Here is a 20,481-nt window from a genome sequence, read left to right as displayed (position 1 = left end):
CTCAGACCAAGGGCTAGAGGAGACGGACAGACAAAGGGTTCTCTGGGTCCGCACTGCCCTGACGCCCCCTGTCTACAGGGAAAGTCTACACTCCACAGGACATGAGAACAGGATCTGACACCAAGTACTTCATCTCTCCCAGCTCTCCAAACAAGCTCCAGGCAGGAACACTGTCCGCTGCCTCCCAAAATGCCCTGCTCCTCCCGGGCACCGTATCTTCACACGCCATACTCCGTCTGAAATGCTTCCCTTCCGTCATCATTCCGGTGTGGGCGGGCTCCATCCCACCAGGGGCTAGGTGCGGTGGTGAACCAAACCACCGTGAACCCTGACCTCTCCGTCTTCAGGCTGAGATGCACACAAATAAATACGCATATGTCCATAAGGAAATTCTGTGGGCACCCCTAGGCGGGGAGATGTGACAGTGTCAGGAAGACTTGAATTTCATTAGCAGGGTCGGCAGAGATAAGAGTGTCCATAGGGTGGAAAGAAAGGGCTTCCAGAAGAACCGGGGGCAAGATAGGGCAGACAGGGAGCAGCATCTGAGGGAGGCGTGACCCAGCAAGGAACTGACAGGCAGAGGAGCATGGCCCGGGAGTAAAGTCTACAGGGTAAGGAAGCAGGCTGTGACCGCTGTGGAGCGTGGGAGCAAAGGGTGAGCTCGTGAATCCCGTGCAGGGCGGGGAGGAACTCAGACTCTGCGCAGAGCAGAGTGGAAAGCCACCAAAGGGTTTAAACAAAGGCCGCCAGGACCCAATCCTCTTGAAATGTCTCCTTGGCCGTGCTGGTGGCACTCACGGGGGGGGGGACAGGGAAAAACACCCACACGGCCTTACCCAGTCCCCATGACCCAGCTCAAGCTCAAAGACCATCTTCGTGAGGACATTAAGACCACCCGGTGCAGCTTGACCTGCATCTTCCTAAGCGGGGGTCTGATCTAAAGCACTTAGAAAAATCCTTCAAAGGGTGTAAAGTCAGTTTACCTGGAGCTAAAAAAAAATCAAGCTGTGTCTGCTGTGCTCTCCGCTTCTCTGAAGCTGCTAGAGCTTATGCTGACACTAGAAGCTGATACTTCCGAGCGGGAGTCAGACAGGCAGACAGACAGACACAGATACAGACACACACACATAGACAGAGGTGTGTGTGTATGCGTGTGTGTTCATGTTATTCTCAGACACCTGTGCTCCAATCTCACCGCTACAGAACAGTCTTGTGACTTTACCTACGCTGTGCCTCGGTTTCCTTCTCTGTCAAGGAGACGCCGAGAACCTAAAACAATGCATCGATATTGTCACCGAATGGCAACACTAAGCACCGCAGTGCCTCCGGGCCTTTCTGCACACAGCACGCACACGAGCCATGGCTCTCCCAAGCACTGTGCGCCTGGCTCTCACCTCACCTGGAGAAGGGCTTAGGACCACGAAGGCGGGTGTTCTCTGAGCCTTGCTTCCTCGTGGACCGTCATGAAAAACCCGTGGGGCTTGCCTTCAAGTAACTGAACATTAGAGGCTATGATACGCATATCTTACGTGCGGCCACCATCCTGAGCTGACAATGTTAGCATTGTCATTTCTGTGGGAGGCAATTACAAATAGGTTTGTCTCTGTAACCCTAAAACTATCCCTTCCTTTTTTAAGACAAATCTTGTTATATAGCACAGACTGTCCTAAAATTCACTGGGCAACCCAGGGTGCCTTCAATTTATGGCAATCCTCCTGCCTCAACCTCCCGAGAGCTGAGATGACAGGTGTGCTGTTAACCCCACTTCGCAAAATTACGTTCTATTTCGATTCAAATCCCAGCTCCAATTTTGCTAGTAAAACTCCCCTGACAGAGCTTGCCTCTCCAAACCTCAATGCCTTCATCCTCATGGGTTTATCACTGTGCCTACATTAAGGGACTCTAGAGAAACATACATGCAAAGCCCAACACCACGCCAGCACGAAGCGGGTGCTTCATACATGCAAAGCCCAACACCACGCCAGCACACAGTGGGTGCTTCAAGTGGGTTCTTTTCTCACAGACCCCAGGCTCCCTCAGGACAGGATCAGCTTTCTGCTCCTCTTTCCTCTCATCCTCTCATCCACAGTGCACGGAGACTGAGTTCATGAAAAGATCATCTTCTCGTCACACACTTGCTAAAACTATGTGGGGGAAAAGCCATACATTGACCCTTTAAACACCTCACGTGCAGGAGCGTGCGCGCACATGGAATGGCATTCAGTGAATCTCAACTGTCAGCTCATATCAGTGGGATCTAAAGTAATACCCTCTGGTTGCCATTTCTTCTCTAAATTAACTTTTCAGTTTAACGCACAAGAGTGGAGGCTGTTTCTTTAATTAAGATTTTGATGCCCTTGGTCAAAAATGGAAGAGAAAAAGGCTAACATCAAGTTACTACCATGTTATGTAGACATCATATGTAGGCATCACATGTGGGTGTTGAATGTAGACATCACATGTAGGCATCACGTGTAGGCATCACATGAAGGCATTACATGTAGACATCACATATATGCATCAAATGTAGGTGTCAAATGTAGCATCACATGTAGGCATCACATGTGGGTGTTACATGTAGACATCACATATATGTATCACATGTAGGTATCACATGTAGACATCACAGGTAGTCATTACATGTAGGCATCACATGCAGACATCACATACATGCACCACTTGTAGGTATCACATATATGAATCACATGTAGGTGTCAAATGTAGGCATCACATGTGGGCATCACATGTGGAAATCTTGGCTCAGAGCAGGCCAGCAACCGGGCTGCTTCTGCTAAGCAGCTTGGCAGGAATTAAACTGGCATCAAACCAGCCAAGAACCACAATGAAGCCACATAACCCACAGGACGGGGAGAGGCAGGCGCTCCTCTCCACAGCTGAGGGAACCAGAAGGGAAAGCAGCTGCGGTGCTGCAGGAGGCTGCACCTCAGGAGAGGACGCAGGGCTGAGGAGGTCAGCAAGGACAGGGCCAGGTCAGCCTCCTACCCGAGGAGAGGTGACATGTGGTGGTCACGCACACAAGATTCATTATTTCGGACATGAGAATGACTTGGCTCAGGGATAATCCCGAATGAAGCAGCTGGCACTCTTGGACCTTGCAGATTGTCTACCTGTTAACAGAGTTACGCAAGCTCCCTTCCCTAGGGCTGAGACGTTACTCTCTTCAACCTTTAGCTAATGATCCTACAACACCGGGGTTGAGAAGGGGCACGGAGGCCAGACGCGCCGTGGGGCTCAGCCAAAAAACAAACGATTCTCCAGACGGAAGGCCCAGGAGTCGGGAGACAGTGGACAGAAAAGTCTAGAGAGCTGTTTCTTGCTCTACACCAAAAACCAAGCTGGGGAGACCGGCGCAGTGGCTCCCTCGGCTTTCTGTTACTTATTAAAATCTCCAGTGAGGCTGTGACTCGCACACTTGGAAAGTTCAAAGTTATCACCTTCCCCCCAGTCTTCGCTCTTCCTATTCCCAGTCCCTGGATGATGATTTTTTACATATGAGACCGAGTGGGTCATAATCACCACACAGCAAACTCCGGCAGGACAGCATTAACTTTTATCGGCAGAGCTAGCTCACTCACCACCACGGGAGCTGTTAAGCAAGAGGAATGGGGGGGGGGGGATGAGACGAGAAGGGAGGTGACAAACGGGCAGTGGAAATGAAATCCCATGGTTTACAGTCACCACCAACTGATTTTCCCGAGAAGGGTGAGTGAGGAACAGCACCAGAGAAGGAATGTTCCAGCTCCGCATGCCGGGAACCAGAGCTCAGGGTTTTCAACACGCATGTAACCAGAGCTCTGCGGCATCAAAGAGCTTGGTAGGGGGGAAAAATCAAATAAGGCAATGTCTAAAACAACTAGAAAAAGCTGAACCTAAATCACTAACCAGGTGTAAATATCTCATCAATTTCCTTTGGAGACTTGCGAACTCAAACCCCTGCTCTGCAGCTCTTATCGGCTTGAGCTGGATGTAGTGAGGTGAGTGTTCCCAAAAGTGCAGCCCATGGACAACATCAGTACCCCAGGAGCTCACCAGGAATGGACAATATCAGTACCCCAGGAGCTCACCAGGAATGGACAATATCAGTACCCCAGGAGCTCACCAGAAACGCACAACATCAGTAACCCAGGAACAAGAGATATACATCAATACCCTAGGAACTCACCAGGGATGGACAACATCAGTACCCCAGGAGCTCACCAGAAACGTACAACATCAGTACGCCCAGGAACTCACCAGGGATGGACAACATTAATACCCTAGGAACTTACCAGGGATGGACAACATCAGTACCCCAGGAATTCACCAGGGATGGACACACCAGAAATGGAAAACATAAGTACCCTTGGGCTACCAGAGATACAAGTTTTCAGGCTCTGCCACATAGAAAGGCCAGGCAGAGTGAGAAATTCTGAGCTGGTCCTCATCACTCTTAGTGCTTTAGGTCCCTCCATGGGTCCTGACAGGAACGCACTGTGATCTACAGATCTCAGGAACTCTTCTTTCGAGTTGGTTCCAGCCCCTGTACACAAGTCCAAAGAGTTACTTCCTTGCTAAGCTTCAGTTCCTTCTCCCTCTGGAGTGCTTGGCTCTTGTACGGTGATGTCCCCAACATTTACAGTGCAATGGCTGATCTAACACTCGTGCAGTGGATGCCCCCTACATTAACCATGCAAGGGCTGATCTAATGGGGAGCTCCACAAGCCCTCGCCTTGGTTCACAGCGCTAAGAGAAGGGGAACTAGTTCAGAACAGAGCTGGCAAAGGGTCTCCGGTGTTGTGAGTGATACCACCCCCACTCAGTTCAACTTTGCCACTGACATGCAGCGGATGGGACAACAATAAACAAAAAAGGGTTGCAATGCTCTAATAAAACTAATTCAGGACACTGAGCGGGAATATCACATAATTTTTGGTGTCATGAAATCTTACTCCTCTTCTGATTTTTTTAAACCCCTTAAAATGCATAAGTCATTCTTACAGGATCCCAGGGCCAATGGGCCCTGCCCTACAGACTCACATCAGTGAAGTTGAGCTGCATGGGCTAGAGACTCCTCAGCTGTCAGAGGGGAGAAAATGCCACCCACTCTGATGGCCTGCTCTATAAGATAAACATCTGGAAGGATCCAGAAGGCCTCCCGACACTCCCCTAGATGAGATGCAGCAAATGGTACGTACTGTCCTTACTACATGGTCACCCATGGACATCTGTTAGTATTCAGTCATCTACGAGGAGAAGCTCATGGCAGGACTAGAAGACACGCAAAGGTGACATGAAACAGCCACATGTGTGCAAAAAAAAAAATGTGCTCTACATACCACAGCACATGCATCCCTGAGAGGATGCTGAACGTATGTGCACACGAACACACAAAGAAACTTCCAAAGGAGACTCGATTTCTTTCGTTCTGTGTATCCAAATTGTTCCCATATGTGCATCCGCCCCCTGCGCCAAATGAAACAAAGTGTCTAACGCCTGCCTGCCTCCGACCTCAAAGCCCTCAGGAGCCCATACCACGCTGAGACCAAACAGCTAGCTCACCCATCCCACAGAGCGGCAGCCCCTGGGGAGAATTCCCAGCTGCACAACATCTGGGAGGGATTTGTGTCAGGACACGGAGGAACCGAGATGAGGTTTCAAAAGTTCACATGTGTCCCTGGGTCACTCATGATTTGCTTCTAGTCTGCCTTCCTTTCCTTTCTAGGAATGTCACATGTGCTACGGCCTCTGGTCCCAATCTGGGAGGCATACTTTCATAGTCCCCGACAGCATGCCCATTGTCTAAGCTCTGCAGGCCCTCCTGGTGGGGACTGTGTTGGCCAAAGGAGTATTCAGTGACCACAAGTGGCTTTTGGGCATTGAACCCTGCCAGGGACAACTAAGAAACCGCATTGTTCGTTCAACTTCATTTCAATCCATTTATAATCAAAACGAGGTGCCCCATTGAGTTATTGGGAAACAAATGAATCTGCTTCCTTAAACCATTAAATGTAGATCAAAAACTAAGAAAAGTTTAGCGCCCGAATTGAGACATACTGTGACTGAAAAGCATACACTGAATTTGGAATATGCAAAAGGAACGTAAACACTTCACTAACAATTGTAAACTGGTCAGTTTGTTGAAATACAGACATTCCTGATAGTTTTTGGTTAAATATATGACATAAGATTTACGTCTCACCTTTCATTTTTAATATGACTCTTAGGACATATGTAGGAGGTGCTAAGCATCGCTTGTAATCTCGGCGGTACTCGAGAGGTTGAGGCAGGAGGATCACAGCCTTGAGGCTGCACAGTGAAAGAGAATGGGAGTAGACAGGGAGAGGGGGAGGGAGACAGAAGGGAAGAGAAAGAAGACAAGGGTGAGGGGGGAGAGATGGAGGGAGAAAGGGCAAAGAGAAAGAAAGAAGGCACCTGTGAGCAGCTCTGATGGAGAGAGCCCTACAAGGGAGCTGTTCTCCACAGCCACCACACTAGAGAAGGGCTCAGAGGCAGGAGAGCTGTAACCGTGCCTGAGGCTCACTCCCCTGCCTGGCACAAATTCAAACCCAACTTGTCCCCCAAAGAGGAGCGGCCTCCGAAATGGCTGGCCGTTAGCATTCCAGTTCTTAAATCTGTAGTGACTACACGACCAGATTTTAGTCCCAGGTCCTCATCGCCAGCTGCAAACCTGACCGTCTCCTAGCAAGAGTCAAACACAGATATCTCTCTCTCTCTCTCAGAGATCAAAGGCAATCTTCACTAAGAAATAAAACAGCCTTTAAGATTAAAATAAATCTTCTCCAGAAAAGACTGGAAACTCAACAGTCTTCCAAGCTGAGAAAATACTAAAATCTGCGTAGGTGAAAGGGTGTTGTTAAGCAGTTTCCTCCAATATTGAAACACCCCATCATCGGGCAGGGAAGCCCCTGAAGACGGAACACCATCAACTCAAAACAGCTTCAGGAAGTCGCTGAAACTGACCAGAATCACTCAGGCCCTTCCTGCCCCCCCCAAGGGTAACAATAATGACCCAAGAGACTCTGCAGCCAAGCACCTGTCCGAAGGCTGTGTGTGCAGTGTGCCCCAGGTTCCCAGGGCCTTTGCGAGCTGTCACCTGTGCTGGGGTGGGCCTTGGTGATGATGCAGCTGTCTTGGAGTCATTTCCACTCCAGTAAGTGACCCGTCACCCATTTTCCTGTGAGTAACCTCAACAGAACTCACTGGTTCACCAAGCTGGACTTGTGTGGCATCCATCCTTCGGTCTGCGGTGGGATCCTTGTCTGGGGTGAGAAGATGTGTGTGCTGCATCCCTCCCCCCCTCCCCCAGGGATACGTCTTGTCAAAAGCAGTGGGTGAGCGAGAGCAGATTTCTATTAACTGTGTTCATAGACGGCTTTCACACCACACTGGAAACACTCCAGGAAAAAGCATGCCTCTTTCCCTGCTCCCCTCTCCAGCAACTTTTTGGGGGTTCACTACAGTGATATATTATTTATTATTTATTATTTATTAAAGCCACTGGAGACCAAAACAGCAAAGCAGCCATACTAGTTAGCCACAGACGCCAGGCAGTGGTGGCACGCACCTTCAATCCCAGGACTCAGGAAGCAGGCAGATGGATCCCTGTGAGTTCAAGGCCTCCCAGGACTACATGAGAGAGTAAATCAGTGTAAAAGAGTAACAGAGCTCACACCTTTAATCTCAGCACTAGAGGGTCCTCAGTGGTCAGTGTCAGGGCTACTCTCCAGCCACACAGAGGATAGGAAGACATTGATTCTCCAGCCACGCTGAGGAGAGGCAGCAGTCTGAGACTCGGTGAGAGCTCATGGAAACAGGGTCAGCCCTTTCAGCCTGAGGCAGAGATAAGAGCTACTGGCTTGGCTGCTGTGCTTCTCTGATCTTCAGCTTGAAGCCTGAACCCCACAATCTGTCTCTTGGTCTTTCATTTTTGTGTCTGTGTTACAGTTCACTCTCCCCATCTTTCTCAAGGACCAAGTGCTGTAGACCTACCCTCCACACCTTGCAGAAAATGAAGTGGTGGTTGGAAGAGATCTTAAGGAAGGTCACCTACTCGGGGGCTGCTGTTTATTAAAGTCTTCTTGGCGATCCTGGGCCAAGGATTCCGACTTAGCTACTTTCAATCTGTTCAAATCCACAACCAGAGCCCGCTGTCCTCCTCTGTTTAGCCGAGGGATGGCAGCAACGGTGAGAGCCCTCCAACCCTCCTGCTGGTGCCCCCTTCCTAGGGACCCTTCAGAGGGCTGCTACTAAGAAACAACTTACCCACAGGAGCCTCAGGCCTCCTTCCTACCCTGGCTCACTGAGACACTAATTGGCATAAAAGGTGTTCATCAGAATGGCTGGAGATTAACGGCTGGCTTTTCCACAACCTGAATAATGGGGCCCTTGGGATTCTGGTAGAAAGAGAAAGAACCTCCTCTCTGCACTTTACCTAAGGCAGGAAGCACAAAGGAATAACCCAGTGTCCACCCTCAGGTACCGCCCCACTTAAATGCTCACCCACAGCATGAGGTGTCCCTTCGGGGAAGATTTAGTGGCCACCCTCGGATCTAAGCCCCTCCCACAAACAAAAAGGTGCATGCCCGGGAAACATGGCATTAGCATTTAATAAAGGTGGTCAGCAGCTCTGGCCCCCACATCCACAGCGCCTTCTGAGTGGCACAGCAAATGCACAATCCTCTTTTGGTTTTCCAGCGCTACCTCAGGCAGGATGGAACCGGAGGAGCATGTGGTTAGTGTTGCCTTTAAAAAGCGAATATAATAAACTCACAAATTAAAAAAAATGCTGGGGGGGTCTCTCCCCAAAGCCTTGGAGGGGGCCCCGAGTTACTCGAATTCTATACCACCCTCTCACTCACACTCCCTTCCCTGCCCCCTCTCCACCTTCCTGTCTCCCACAAGCTCCCGCCTCCCATCCCCCGCCCTCAAATTGCTAGCACATGCAGCCCAACTTTGGCTTGAACTGGGGCGAGCCAAGAGGCTGTTCACCCTTGGAGTTACAACCTCCTCTGATGCCCTGGCCTCGGCCTCTCCCCCTCCTCTAGCTCCAACATCACAAAGGGAACTTTGAGGAAGATACAAACACAGACACCATGATGCAAAATCATCCTCACCAAGTGGACCCAGGGTAGAAGACAATGGCAAAGGGGGCCGTTCCCTGTACCGCCAACAAAGGTCAGAGGGACTTCCAACAGCCACACAGGCCAGGGTCAAGGTCACTCCGCCACTTTTGGGACCCAGGACAAGTTACTTAGCTTCCCTGGGCTGCCTGCGGTGCCTCCAGCCGAACAACTCAGTCATCCAACAACTGCCGACCTCTATTGCCATCGCTAATCCAAAGAGGACCCTTGGAGCTGCTACGCACACCCACGGCGCGCCCACCCAGAGCACACCCCTCCCCCACAGTGTACCAACACACAACGAAAGCACCTCCCCGTGAGGCAGCTCCTGGAGCTGGGCTTTGCCTGGGCGGTGGTCAGAAGTGGATTAGACACAGTACCTTTCTTGCTCATGGAGCAGGGTTTCCCAGGGCTGGGTCCTTTGGAGGCTCGGTGACATCCCTCCCTCAGTGAGACCTCACACTTTTCAGAGTCCCTGAAACCTCCTTTGAGAGCCAGGCTGTCACTTAGCCATAGGTGTTAGGTTTGGAGAGTCTGGCCTATTATTTGACTTTTTTGTTGTTTGCTTGCTTCTGCTCATTAAAATGAGCTTAAGGGACCCTGACAAAGCGAGGCCGTCCCTCTGGACCCTCAGCTTTCCTCCTCGCACTCCTGTTCTCCTCCCCTTCCATCTCCAGACTTCAAGTCACTCTGAATGCTCTGTGAAGCGTGAGAGGCCTGTAAGAAGATGCTGGCCGCATCCACGAAGGCGAGCGGCAGACTCCTCCGTTGCCTGCCGTCCAATGGGCTGCAACGCCCGTGTCACACCTTCTGACAGACTATGCTCCTGTCTATAATGTGAGTCTCAACCAGGATCAGAAACACGTTATGTGTTCACCAGACATTTAGAGATCGCTCAGCAAAGATGGGGTCACCAGTAACTCCCACCGCCCACCCGCCTGTACACTCCACCCCACAGGTCCCCCTCTCAAAGTACTCTGCACACTGGTTACTAGTTTAACTATTTACATCCCTGGCAGCACATGATGTGATCGTTTGTAGACTGAAGGTATTTGTCCTCTACAGATGCTGGGTGAGTACCAGCTGCGTGCCCCCTGAAGGCCCCACCAGCCCCTGCGTCATTCTCAGACACACCAGACTGATGCCAGCCCAGGATAAGCCTGCAGCTACACAGACAAGAGCTAAAGCCTCAGGAGCCTGGAGGACACCTCTCCCAGCTGTGACCCCGACTGAGCGCATGGTGACAGAGAGCATGGCTTTTCAGGACAGGCAGGTCAGACGACTGACTTCCTGCAGAGAAACAGCATGAAAGCCTACAGCTAAGAGTTGTGGTCACAAGGACTTACAGATACTACCTTCCCGTGTCTTAGAAAGTCCCTCTTCCAGTCTTTGCGGCTGCTATTTTCACACCCACTTCAGAGATAAGGAAACTGAGGCTTAGGTCTCACAACTGGGACAGATGTCTGAGCCCACAGCTCAATTGTCCCCATGCTGCCCCGAGTTGAGGTTCGCGCAGATACGTGTGGAGACCAGGACTGAATGAACAGTACAGGGATGAAGCTATGGAGACAGGAGCGAGATTCTAGGGGAACCTGCAGGTCAGGCTGAGCCTGGCTAGCACCCCAGGCTCAGAGATTCTAGGGGAACCTGCAGGTCAGGCTGAGCCTGGCTAGCACCCCAGGCTCAGAGATTCTAGGGGAACCTGCAGGTCAGGCTGAGCCCGGCTAGCACCCCAGGCTCAGAGAGCCAAGACAGGCATCTAAAGCCCTGTGCCTCAGCTCCCCTCTGTAGGAACAGGGAGGGAAATGGAAAGCTGTAAAGAGCTGCCAAGAAAGGAGCAGACCAAATGCCAGGCTCCGGAAGGAACAGAGAGCAAAGGGCAGAGCTCGCAGTCTCCCGGAACTAAAACTGAAGCAGCATGGCTGCGGGCTCCGTCTGGGGTCAGGAAGGAAGACTAAAGGAGAACACACTGAGTTTGGAACTTTGCAGCACGGCTATGCAATTTCTTATCCACTGGATGGATGTACAAGGGCAAATTACTGTTGGAGAAAATAAAAGTAGCTTAGACAGAAAGATAAACGGCTAATATGAACGCAAACTTTAGCCTCACTAGTAACTTCAAGTTAAAGTGGCCGGTTTTCTTGCCCAGTAAACTTCAAAGACTCTTAAACACCCCCCACAGGACCCTCCCTGAGCTCTCTCTTTAGAGCCTGGGTACTCAGTATTGAGCCCTTGCAGACAGCCCTCACCCTGTGGGAAAGCAGAGACTGCCGTCTAATGCCGGCAGGAAATGAACCCACCGAGGCTGGGGTTGTCATTTCCTGCAGAATAGCCGGTACATAGATATTCTCATTTCCTTTGCAATGGCCCTTTGAGGGACATGCATGTCACCCCCATTTTGGAAACTGGGACAGTACTGCAAATTAAAAAGTTTTTTTTTAATTTACCTATGGTTCAATCCATAAGAGGTAGAGAAAAGTAAAGCCCCCGCATGTTTAGCGTGCTCGCCATGTGGAATGGGCACGCACTCCACAATGTAAGTGACTCGAGGATCCCAGTTCTGTATGAAATGAACGGGTCCCACTCAGGAACAGATGGGTCCTCAGCGTGCACGGCGCCTCCACAGGACAGGTCAGGGTCAACATCAGCTGCCATGGGCCAGCCTTCCCTCTTAGAGACTCCTGCTCGTGCATGCGCAGCCATGGGAGAGTGACCTGCACCTCTCCTTTGCTGTCCTCACGACACAGGCTTCTTGGATAGTACTTTAAAGTCTTTGTCCACAAGGGAAAGGTTTCTAAAGCACAAGCTCCAGGTCAATGAATCCGATTCGGCTCCCGCAGTGGGTGGGGCTCCCGCAGTGGGTGGGGCTCCCGCAGTGGGTGGGGCTCCCGCAGTGGGTGGGGACACAGCCTTGGCCCTGCCCTGTCTCTTACCTCCAAGCTTCATGTGGCCTTTCAGAAACCCTGGCTACTTTACTCTTTCAAACGTTCTCCTGAACAGCGTTCGTTTGAAAGGTGTGCCTTCCTTACAGCGGGAACAGAGCGCGCTAGCACTAGAGGTCGATTGAGGCCAGGTAAATATGACCAAACAACGCGTTTCCATTGCTTTCATTTGTCATCGCCCGGCACCCGAGCTCCCTTCCTGCTGTGTGACCATGTCGTCACAATAAATCACTCTTCATTAAAGCGGGATATTAACCCTCAGACCTATCCCCCTTGTCTTACTTTTCCTTCTATCGCTGTAATAAAACGCCACGACCAAAAGCAACTTGGGGAGGAAAGGGTTTGTTTCATTTTGGTTTCTGGTCCATCACCAAGGGAAGTCAGAGCAAGAGCTAAGGCGGGGATTTGGAGGCCGGAACTGAAGAGGGGGCCACTGGGAAACCCTGCTTACTGACTCACTAACCCAGGGCTCACCCAGCCTGCTCTCTTTTACCACCTTGGATCATCTGCCCAGGGTGACAAGGATCAGCTATGGGCTGAACCCTCCCACTTTAGTCACTAATTGAGAAAATGCCTCACAGAGTTGCCTACAGGCCGATCTGTTTCTCAGCTGAGACCCCTCTTCCCAGGTAACCTTGACTTGTGCCAAGTTGACACAAGTATATATTACACACACACACACACACTTATACACACATGGGGAAGACATAAATAATAGATTTGCACACATGCATGCATACATACATGAGGGAGGACATACATATGTGCACACAGAAGAATATGAACATGTAATGAGATACATATACTGCTCCCCTATCAACCTGCCCTGTTTGACCACCAGGCCCAGGCTCAGTTTCTAACACTCATCTAGGTAGGTGCAAGACATTGCAGAAAGCGTTTCATTAGAAACAAGAATCTTCTGTTCACTACAGCACTGTTTAAAGAAAATTAATTACAATAATGACCCATATTTTGGGATAAGGGAGGCCAGAATCAAATGCAAAGGGCCAAGCTCCCACAAAGCATGCTTCTCCTATCTGGAACCAGTCCAATGCTCCCAGTCCAGTGCTCCCAGTCCAGTGCTCCCAGTCCAGTGCTCCCAGTCCAGTGCTCCCAGTCCAGTGCTCCCAGTCCAGTGCTCCCCACTCCACTACAGGTAGCTTTTCAAAGACAGTACCGGCGAAGGGATCCGCAGAGTTCATCTAGGACCAAGTAGGCCAAGCCTCACCCAGCAGGCTACTAACAACCGAGGATAGTCATGAATGTGGTTCAGAACATTCACAGAGTCAAAATATCACACACACACACATGTGCACGCACACACACACTAGAGCACCCTGTTGTTCCAAGGTGACAGGGACTGAGGGTGCAGGAGACGCTTACAGTGTCTTCCTGGGAAGTTTTATTAAAGTGTTAGGACAGTTTCCGATCTGGGTCTGAATGCAGGTTCACTCTGCCCTTAGTGCTGAGTTTAAGAAACTCAGTTTCCTTCCCTAGAAAGTGGAGCTGCAAACAAGGACACTGGCCCTTCAGGACTTATGAAAGAATAGAAGTCACATCCTATGGAAAAGACTGGAGGCTCAGAACATCCTAACCAACATCAGGGGAAAAGTGACATTACACGCCTGTACACAGATCCCTTCTCGTCCTTACTCTGCCATCCCCACAGCAACATGACCAAGTGTGCGGCTGCTTTGATCTTGTGTTGAGGGAATTAGTATTCAGGGATGTGTAAGTAACTTGTCCAAGGCCACGCAGGTGGAGAGGCAGAGCCAGAATTCGGATGAGTGTCTTTGCTCTTTGCTCTCCTTCATTCCCGTTAGGTTACGATGGCAAATGACGAGGGGCCCCAGGCATGAGCTCGGTGTAAAAAGCCACAAGCACAAAATTAGATCAGATCTGTGTGCCTGGCCTCTGATGAGAACTAATGATGCTTCAATGGCTCTGGGGACGCATCTCAGTGAGTAGACATGAGCTTAGTATGTGTGAGGCTCAATCACACGCCAATCACACGCGGGCGCGCGCGCACACACACACACACAGAAAGATGCATGATAAAAGGCAGGGGGAAGCCAGTATGGAAAACGGTGACCAAGAGCATGTGTGTCGTGCTCCTCAGTCTCCTTTCAGCAAGTGACACAGATAAACTGAGATGACACCGTGACCCGGTTCCAGTCCCTGCGCTGAGCGCCCACAAGCTTCGAGTTTCATGCCGTGGTATCAACGGGCTACCTCCCCCTGTCTTTGCCACCTCTGGCCGTGTCCTGAAAAAGTGCCCCAGAACAAACACAGCAGATTCAGGAAAGTCATGGGAAGTGTCTGAGTTCCGTGCTTCGTGATGGGAAGGCATGCTGGGAGTTGACTGGGGTAAAGTAGAACAGCAGTCTAAGGCGTTACATCAAGCCCTGTTGCGGCGTAAGACACACATGCGCACGCGCGCTAAGACACACAGGCGCACGCGCGCCAACACACACACACACACACACACGCACACACGTGTTCTCTGGTGTTGTCCTTGGTCACACAGCTCCGTCTCCCAGCCTGGACACCAAACACTCTTGTGTTCTCCTCTTAGGGACAGGGAACCGTCACACGGCTCACATCTCCATCCGTGTGAATCAGGCTGGACATGTGAAGACCAGCAGTAAGGAAAAAACAGAATGGAGTTGGGGAGGGAGGAGGGTGGACTTTCCAGTGGGTTGGAAACAGTCTTCCCACGGAAGGTCCTCACCAGGTAGGTCTACCCAAAGTCCTCCACCCTGCGGGTAAGGCAGGTGGTCTCAGGGCACCTAATGAACCAGGACCTGGTGAGCGAAGGCAGCGAAACAGCGGTGGACTTTCGAGTGCGCGTTCACACGTGGGCCTGAAGGAGGGCCAAGGTTCCACCTACTTCCAGCCAATGAACTTTTCCAACTGGAGTCGCTGACACCTGGAGCCAGCTCCCCAGAAAACTCTCCATTCCTCCCGGGCTACCTGTGGACCCAGAAGTTTCCTGTCCCCCGGATCAAAGGCTGTGGGCTCTCCGCACCCTCTCCTCTCCCCAAACGCTGCGCCCCTCACCCATGCCGGGCCACTCCTTTTCAGCCTGTGGCCCCCCACAGGCCGTGGGCTGCCCTGACCGCACGGCTCGGAGCACCCAGCTCCGCCTGCCATCCCCATCCTTGGGCACGGACGCCGCCGCCGCCGCCGCGCTCCCTGCCCAGCTCCTTCCAGGCAGGCGCCAGCCAGCAGCAGTGTGGGCAAGGAGGCTGTGCCCAACGGACGTTGCATGGTCTCCCACCCCGATGCCTCGGCCAAAGGAACAAAAAGGAAGCCGACGCCAGGAAGAGACGGGCGGGCTAAGGATGCGGCGGGACCGCGGCGGGCTCCGTGCCTCTGCGTACCCCGGCGGGCGGAGCTCGCACGCGGCCCGCAGCCGAGCGGTTACCTTGAGGTTGCAGGCCATGGCGCTACGGATCGACCCTGCGGCTCGCTGCACCTCGGCCCCGCAGCGGGACCGCTCCAGCCCACATTCCCGCAGAGCGAGCCGGGGCCGCGGGAGCTGCGCGCCCAGGCCCCACCCCCGAGCCCCGCCACTGGCTGGCGCCGCACGAGGCCCCGCCCCGAGTCACGTGCCCTCCGTGCGGCCCGCGACAGCCTGCTACTCTTGCTGCTGCTACTACTTGGCTTTTTTTTTTTTTAACTCCTTCCGCTGATCAGGGTCTGCAAAGCCCCGCCTGAAGCCGAGCAGGATCTTCGTTATCTCGAGGTTCTGAAGGTAGCCATTCCAACTGCAACCACCCACCCGAGAGCCCTCGGATGTGTGTGCGGCTTTCCAAAAAGTTAGCTGCCTCTGGCTACAGGCATGGGGCCCATCAAAGGATTCTTCGAAAGCAGCTGCGAGTGTGCCCCGGGCTAGCCCTTGGCGCTGCGCTGCAGAATTCTGTGGAGGGCCTCTCTTGCTGGGACTGTCAGCGGGAAAGCGCAAACAGCTAGAGAAACTGAAAGACTCCTGGTCTGTACCAAACCTGCCATAATCTTCGCACGATGTGGCATGTGAATACGCACACATAAACGTATGTAGTTGAGGATGTTGTTTCCTATTGCAACAGTGTTAGCAAAATGTCTATGTACAAAAAGATACAATGTATACTGACTACACACATACAGAGTGTGAGACATATGCAGGACTTGGCTCCTCACTGCTAAGTCTAAGGATTTCAACGACAAACTGATATACTAACGTTCCTCTTAAGTTTAGAAGTCTTAAGAGGTCCCTTTCAACCCTCCAACCTGAACTGTTAGGTGTTAAAACAAAGGGCACTGTGGCAGATTTACCCAAGAAGTCTCTGGTCCTCTCTGGGTCCCAAGTGGGCCCTCTGTGAGTGACAGACCACAAGGAAAAGCGGCCTCCCAAGACCAGCCCTGCTAACGGGAGAATCGCTTCTACAAGGAGAGGACACGCCAGAAGGATACACAGATTTCTGCCTCCCAGCAGTGAAAGAGGTCTTTAAATTACTCCCCAAAACAGTTGCCCTGAAGAAATCATCTCCCTTCGCAGATGCCCTAGTTAGCTGGTTCCCAGGGAGTCAGGACAAGCACGTGGGCTGATGGTGACTGAGGGTCATGAGATGGCTCTCACACCGTCAGACAGGAACCAAGTGTTCATGGGAACGGATGAGAACATTCAACACTCAGAGAGACCTAGGAGGAACTACAGGGAAGACACTGGAAAGACCAGAGCCCTTTTCAAACTGCCTGCTCCCGGGCAAGCTCTGTCTGTCTCCAGGGAGACTGCACTCTGTCCTGTTTCCACTTCCTCCCCTCCCGCCCTGCCTCTGCCTTCAGGGCACATGTATTTCATAAGAAAGCGTGATGGAGATCACACAGCCTACGCTGCTGCTTTAGCAAATGGCCTTAGCAGTTGTGCTGGCTAGTGTCATGTCAACTTGACATAAGCTAGAGTCACTGGAGAGAAGGAAGCCTCAGTCGAGGAAATGCCTTGCTCGGTGAGATCAGGCTGTGGGCAGGCCTGTAGGGCATTCTCTTAGCTAGTGATTGATATGGGGCCATTCCTGGGGTGGTGGTCCTATAAGAAAACAGACGGAGCAAGCCATCTTGAGCAAGCCAGGAAACTGCACTCCTCCACTGCCTCCGCATCAGCTCCTGCCCCCGGGGTGCTGCCCTTCCCCCCCCCCCCCCCAGCTGCTTTTGGTCACAATGTTTCATCACAGCAATATTAACCCTAACTGAGACAACAGCCCTGGAAAACTCAGCAGATACATTTGCTTATTTGTTCGGAGAAGGGCACTCATTTCACCAGGTATGTGGAGGTCGGAGGACATCATCTGTGAGTCGGCTCTCTACTTCTACCAAGTGGGCCCCAAAGGTTAGACTTAGATTCTCATGCTTAGGGATAAGTACCTTTGCCCCCAAGCCATCTCCTAGATCCCACATTCATTTGTTCTTTCATTCATTCATTCATGTATGTTGGTTGTTTTTTTTTTTTAATCTGATCAGCTGGAGGGGACAGTCCTTAAATTGCTGCAGGACCTTTCAGCATTAAGACATTGGTTTTTGTGGTCTCTGCTATCATGGAAAGACTATAAGTCACAGCAAAGAGGGAGAGATGAGGGCTGTATTACAATACAACACAGTAAAAGCTTCATCACTAGGGAGCAAGCTGCTCACCAAGGAAATTTGAGCATACATACAAGTGACGCCATGTGGGCTGAACAGGTTATATCTAGGAACATAAGTACATACATATATGCATATAGCAGCAATCAATTTAAAAAAGAAACCATGAATTTGATGGACAACAGAGAGAGGTATATATAGGAGGGTTTGGAGTAGGAAAAAGAAGGGAGACACTTTGTGATTATATTTTCAAAAAAGTACCCCCTTCCAAAAAAAAAAGACAAAGATGGTTTGAGCACCTCCCCCACCTCTAGAAAATCTGCAGGACATCCAGGAAGGGTCAGCAGACTGGTGTCCCTTGCTTGGTGGCCTCGACTAAACCTCCTTTGTCTTTATATGACAGTGTATACATAGTTTTAGCAGAGTTAGATGAACTAACAAAGGCGAGCTCATTCACCCCAATTCCTGGCATGATGACCACTTTTAAGTGATAATGAATGACTTAAAGAGAAAGCAGGAGACAGAAAGACTACAGGTGAATAGAGAGTGACTTTTCTCATCCTCGGGCATCTCAGAAGGATGCTGGTGATGGAACAGTTGGCACACTATTGGCAAGGACGTGGTGTCTTATGGTTTCTGTTGCTGAGAAGAGACGCCATGACCAGGGCAGATCTTATAAAGAAGAAATTTAATTGGGGTGGCTTGCTTACAATTTCAGATGTTTAGTCCATTATCATCATTGCAGGGAGCATGTAGTGCTAGTACATCCTGGCTTGCAGGCAACAGGAAATTGACTGACTCACTGGGCAGTATCCTGAGCATAGGAAACCTCAAAGCCCACCCCCATACTGACACACTTCCTCCAACGAGGCCATACCCACTCCAACAATGCCTCACCTCCTAACAGTGTCGCTCCCCACAAAATTACATTCAAATTGCCACCCATGATGAGGGTTTTCCTAACTCAACCCTGACATGGCTGTTTCAACTTAACACCCAACCACCCAAAGCTATGCTTTCCAAAATGTTACTTTTTCTGTGTGTATGTACATGCGTGCATGTGTGCACATTTGTTGATGGTATCTTCTTCCATCATTCTACACCTTATATTTGAGGTAACCTGGAGCTCACCAATTCAGTGAGGATGGTAGCCCGCAAACCCCCAGCAACATCCTGTCTCTGTGCTCTGGAAGTACAGACAGATACCACCATGCCTGGATTTTTATGTGGGTCTTGCGGCTCCAAAGTCCGGTCTTTGTGCCTGCACAGCAAGCATTTGACTATGCTATCTCCCCCAGCCTCCAACATTCATAGGTTACAACCATGAAGTACAGCAAGGAGTAGGGGCTCAGTTACTATAACCTAAAGGCAAGAAACACTAGGATAAACCTAAACTAGAATTTTATAAAACAGGATTAACAGCTGCTGCTTTGGGAGGAACTACCCTAGAAAAGCTTCTGGTCAGAAACTTAAAAAAAAAAGTTTCTGAATCTACCAGGGAATGGAAGTACGGCCAGACTGTAAGGAGGTGGGTAGGTAGGAGAATATAGCCAGGGTATTTTTGTTTTAAACTGGGCCAAATGTCAAGAATATCTTAGGCTAGTCCATAGGTACACTCTGATTTTCCAACTTTTTAAGTTATGCGACTTAAATCCAAGGCACCTGTTTCCCAAAGCTGTTAATAAAACAAAAACCCTTTTCAGTCCGATGTTCTGCCTGCCTGATTTGAGCCTGTGACACCCACAACACAGGGGTGAACTCAGAAACCATCCATCTTACCCACCACAGCCAGTTGGCCAGTGTGAAGAGTTTGGCACTCTTTGGGTTTGGAATATCATCTTGGGTTTGCTCATAAGAAAACCTTGGAGTAGCGTCTACACCTTCTAAGATACTGGGGTGGTCAGCCTCCATTGTCAATGTCACTGGCCTCACCCTGAACGCACACTACTGTGTGTGTCTAGAGGGAAGAGCCACCGGGAAGATAGACGCTATCCCACGCGGTAAGGCTCCCGAAGGAATGAAAATGAAAAGGCAAGCGTGGGTCCTAACAGGCCTCTCGGCTTCTTGTCTGTGGACACCATGTGACCAGCCGCTTAGTGCTACTGATGCCTTGGTCTCACCACCACCACCACAAAGACTTGACCCTCAGAACTGTGAGCCAACTGTGCCCTAAACTGCGTGTTTTTTTTCCACAGATATTTTGTCACAGAGACGTCAGTAACTACAAGGGATCCACGAGAGGTCCACATGAGGCGGCAAAGCCCTACATCCATACGGACGTGAACAGATGCAGATCAGAGGCACCGTCTCCCATTCCAAACCCCAACCCTGGGAAATGCACTTCATGCCCCAGCTAGGTCTGCCCTACCCTATGCTCTAGCTTGCTCTGATCTGCACTGGGACCAAGACCAACCTAGGGAAGAAAGAGTCCATTTGGCTTCCACGTCCCCATCACAACCTGCCATCCGGAAGTCAGCAGAGGCAGGGAATCTGGAAACAGAGATGCAGGAATGCTACCTGCAGGGCTTGCTCCTCATGGCTTGCTCAGCTCGCCTACAGGCGCAGAGACGGCACCAGCCACACAGGGCTGGGTCCCCTCATATCAGTCACTGAGGAAGAAATCGCCCTGCACACTCGGCTACAGGCCAATGGAGCGTGGAGACAGTTCCTCCTTCAGCAACCCCCTCCCCAGATTACTCTACCTTTTGTTGGGCTGACCAAAAGCTAACCAGCACGCCCCATGGCCACGCATTCCTGCCTGCAGCCATAAAAACTACCTC

The 20,481-nt window shown here is 51.0% G+C and overlaps 1 protein-coding gene across 1 annotated transcript in view; it reads right to left on the bottom strand.

Annotated features, from left to right (window-relative positions):
• Positions 1–15,631, bottom strand: part of St6galnac3 (ST6 N-acetylgalactosaminide alpha-2,6-sialyltransferase 3) — a 498,643-nt gene extending 483,012 nt beyond the window's left edge. Inside the window, exon 1 of the mRNA XM_040751578.1 lies at positions 15,510–15,631. Coding sequence (XP_040607512.1) covers positions 15,510–15,527 — 18 coding nt within the window. The 5' untranslated portion in view covers positions 15,528–15,631. The remainder of the gene's footprint in view (positions 1–15,509) is intronic.
• Between the last annotated feature and the right edge of the window lie 4,850 nt (positions 15,632–20,481).

The sequence above is a fragment of the Mesocricetus auratus genome, unplaced genomic scaffold (assembly GCF_017639785.1).
Source record: "Mesocricetus auratus isolate SY011 unplaced genomic scaffold, BCM_Maur_2.0 Super-Scaffold_100009, whole genome shotgun sequence".
NCBI lineage: Eukaryota > Metazoa > Chordata > Mammalia > Rodentia > Cricetidae > Mesocricetus > Mesocricetus auratus.
Note: the sequence above shows the minus strand (reverse complement) of the source record. Positions and strands in the feature narration are given on the sequence as shown.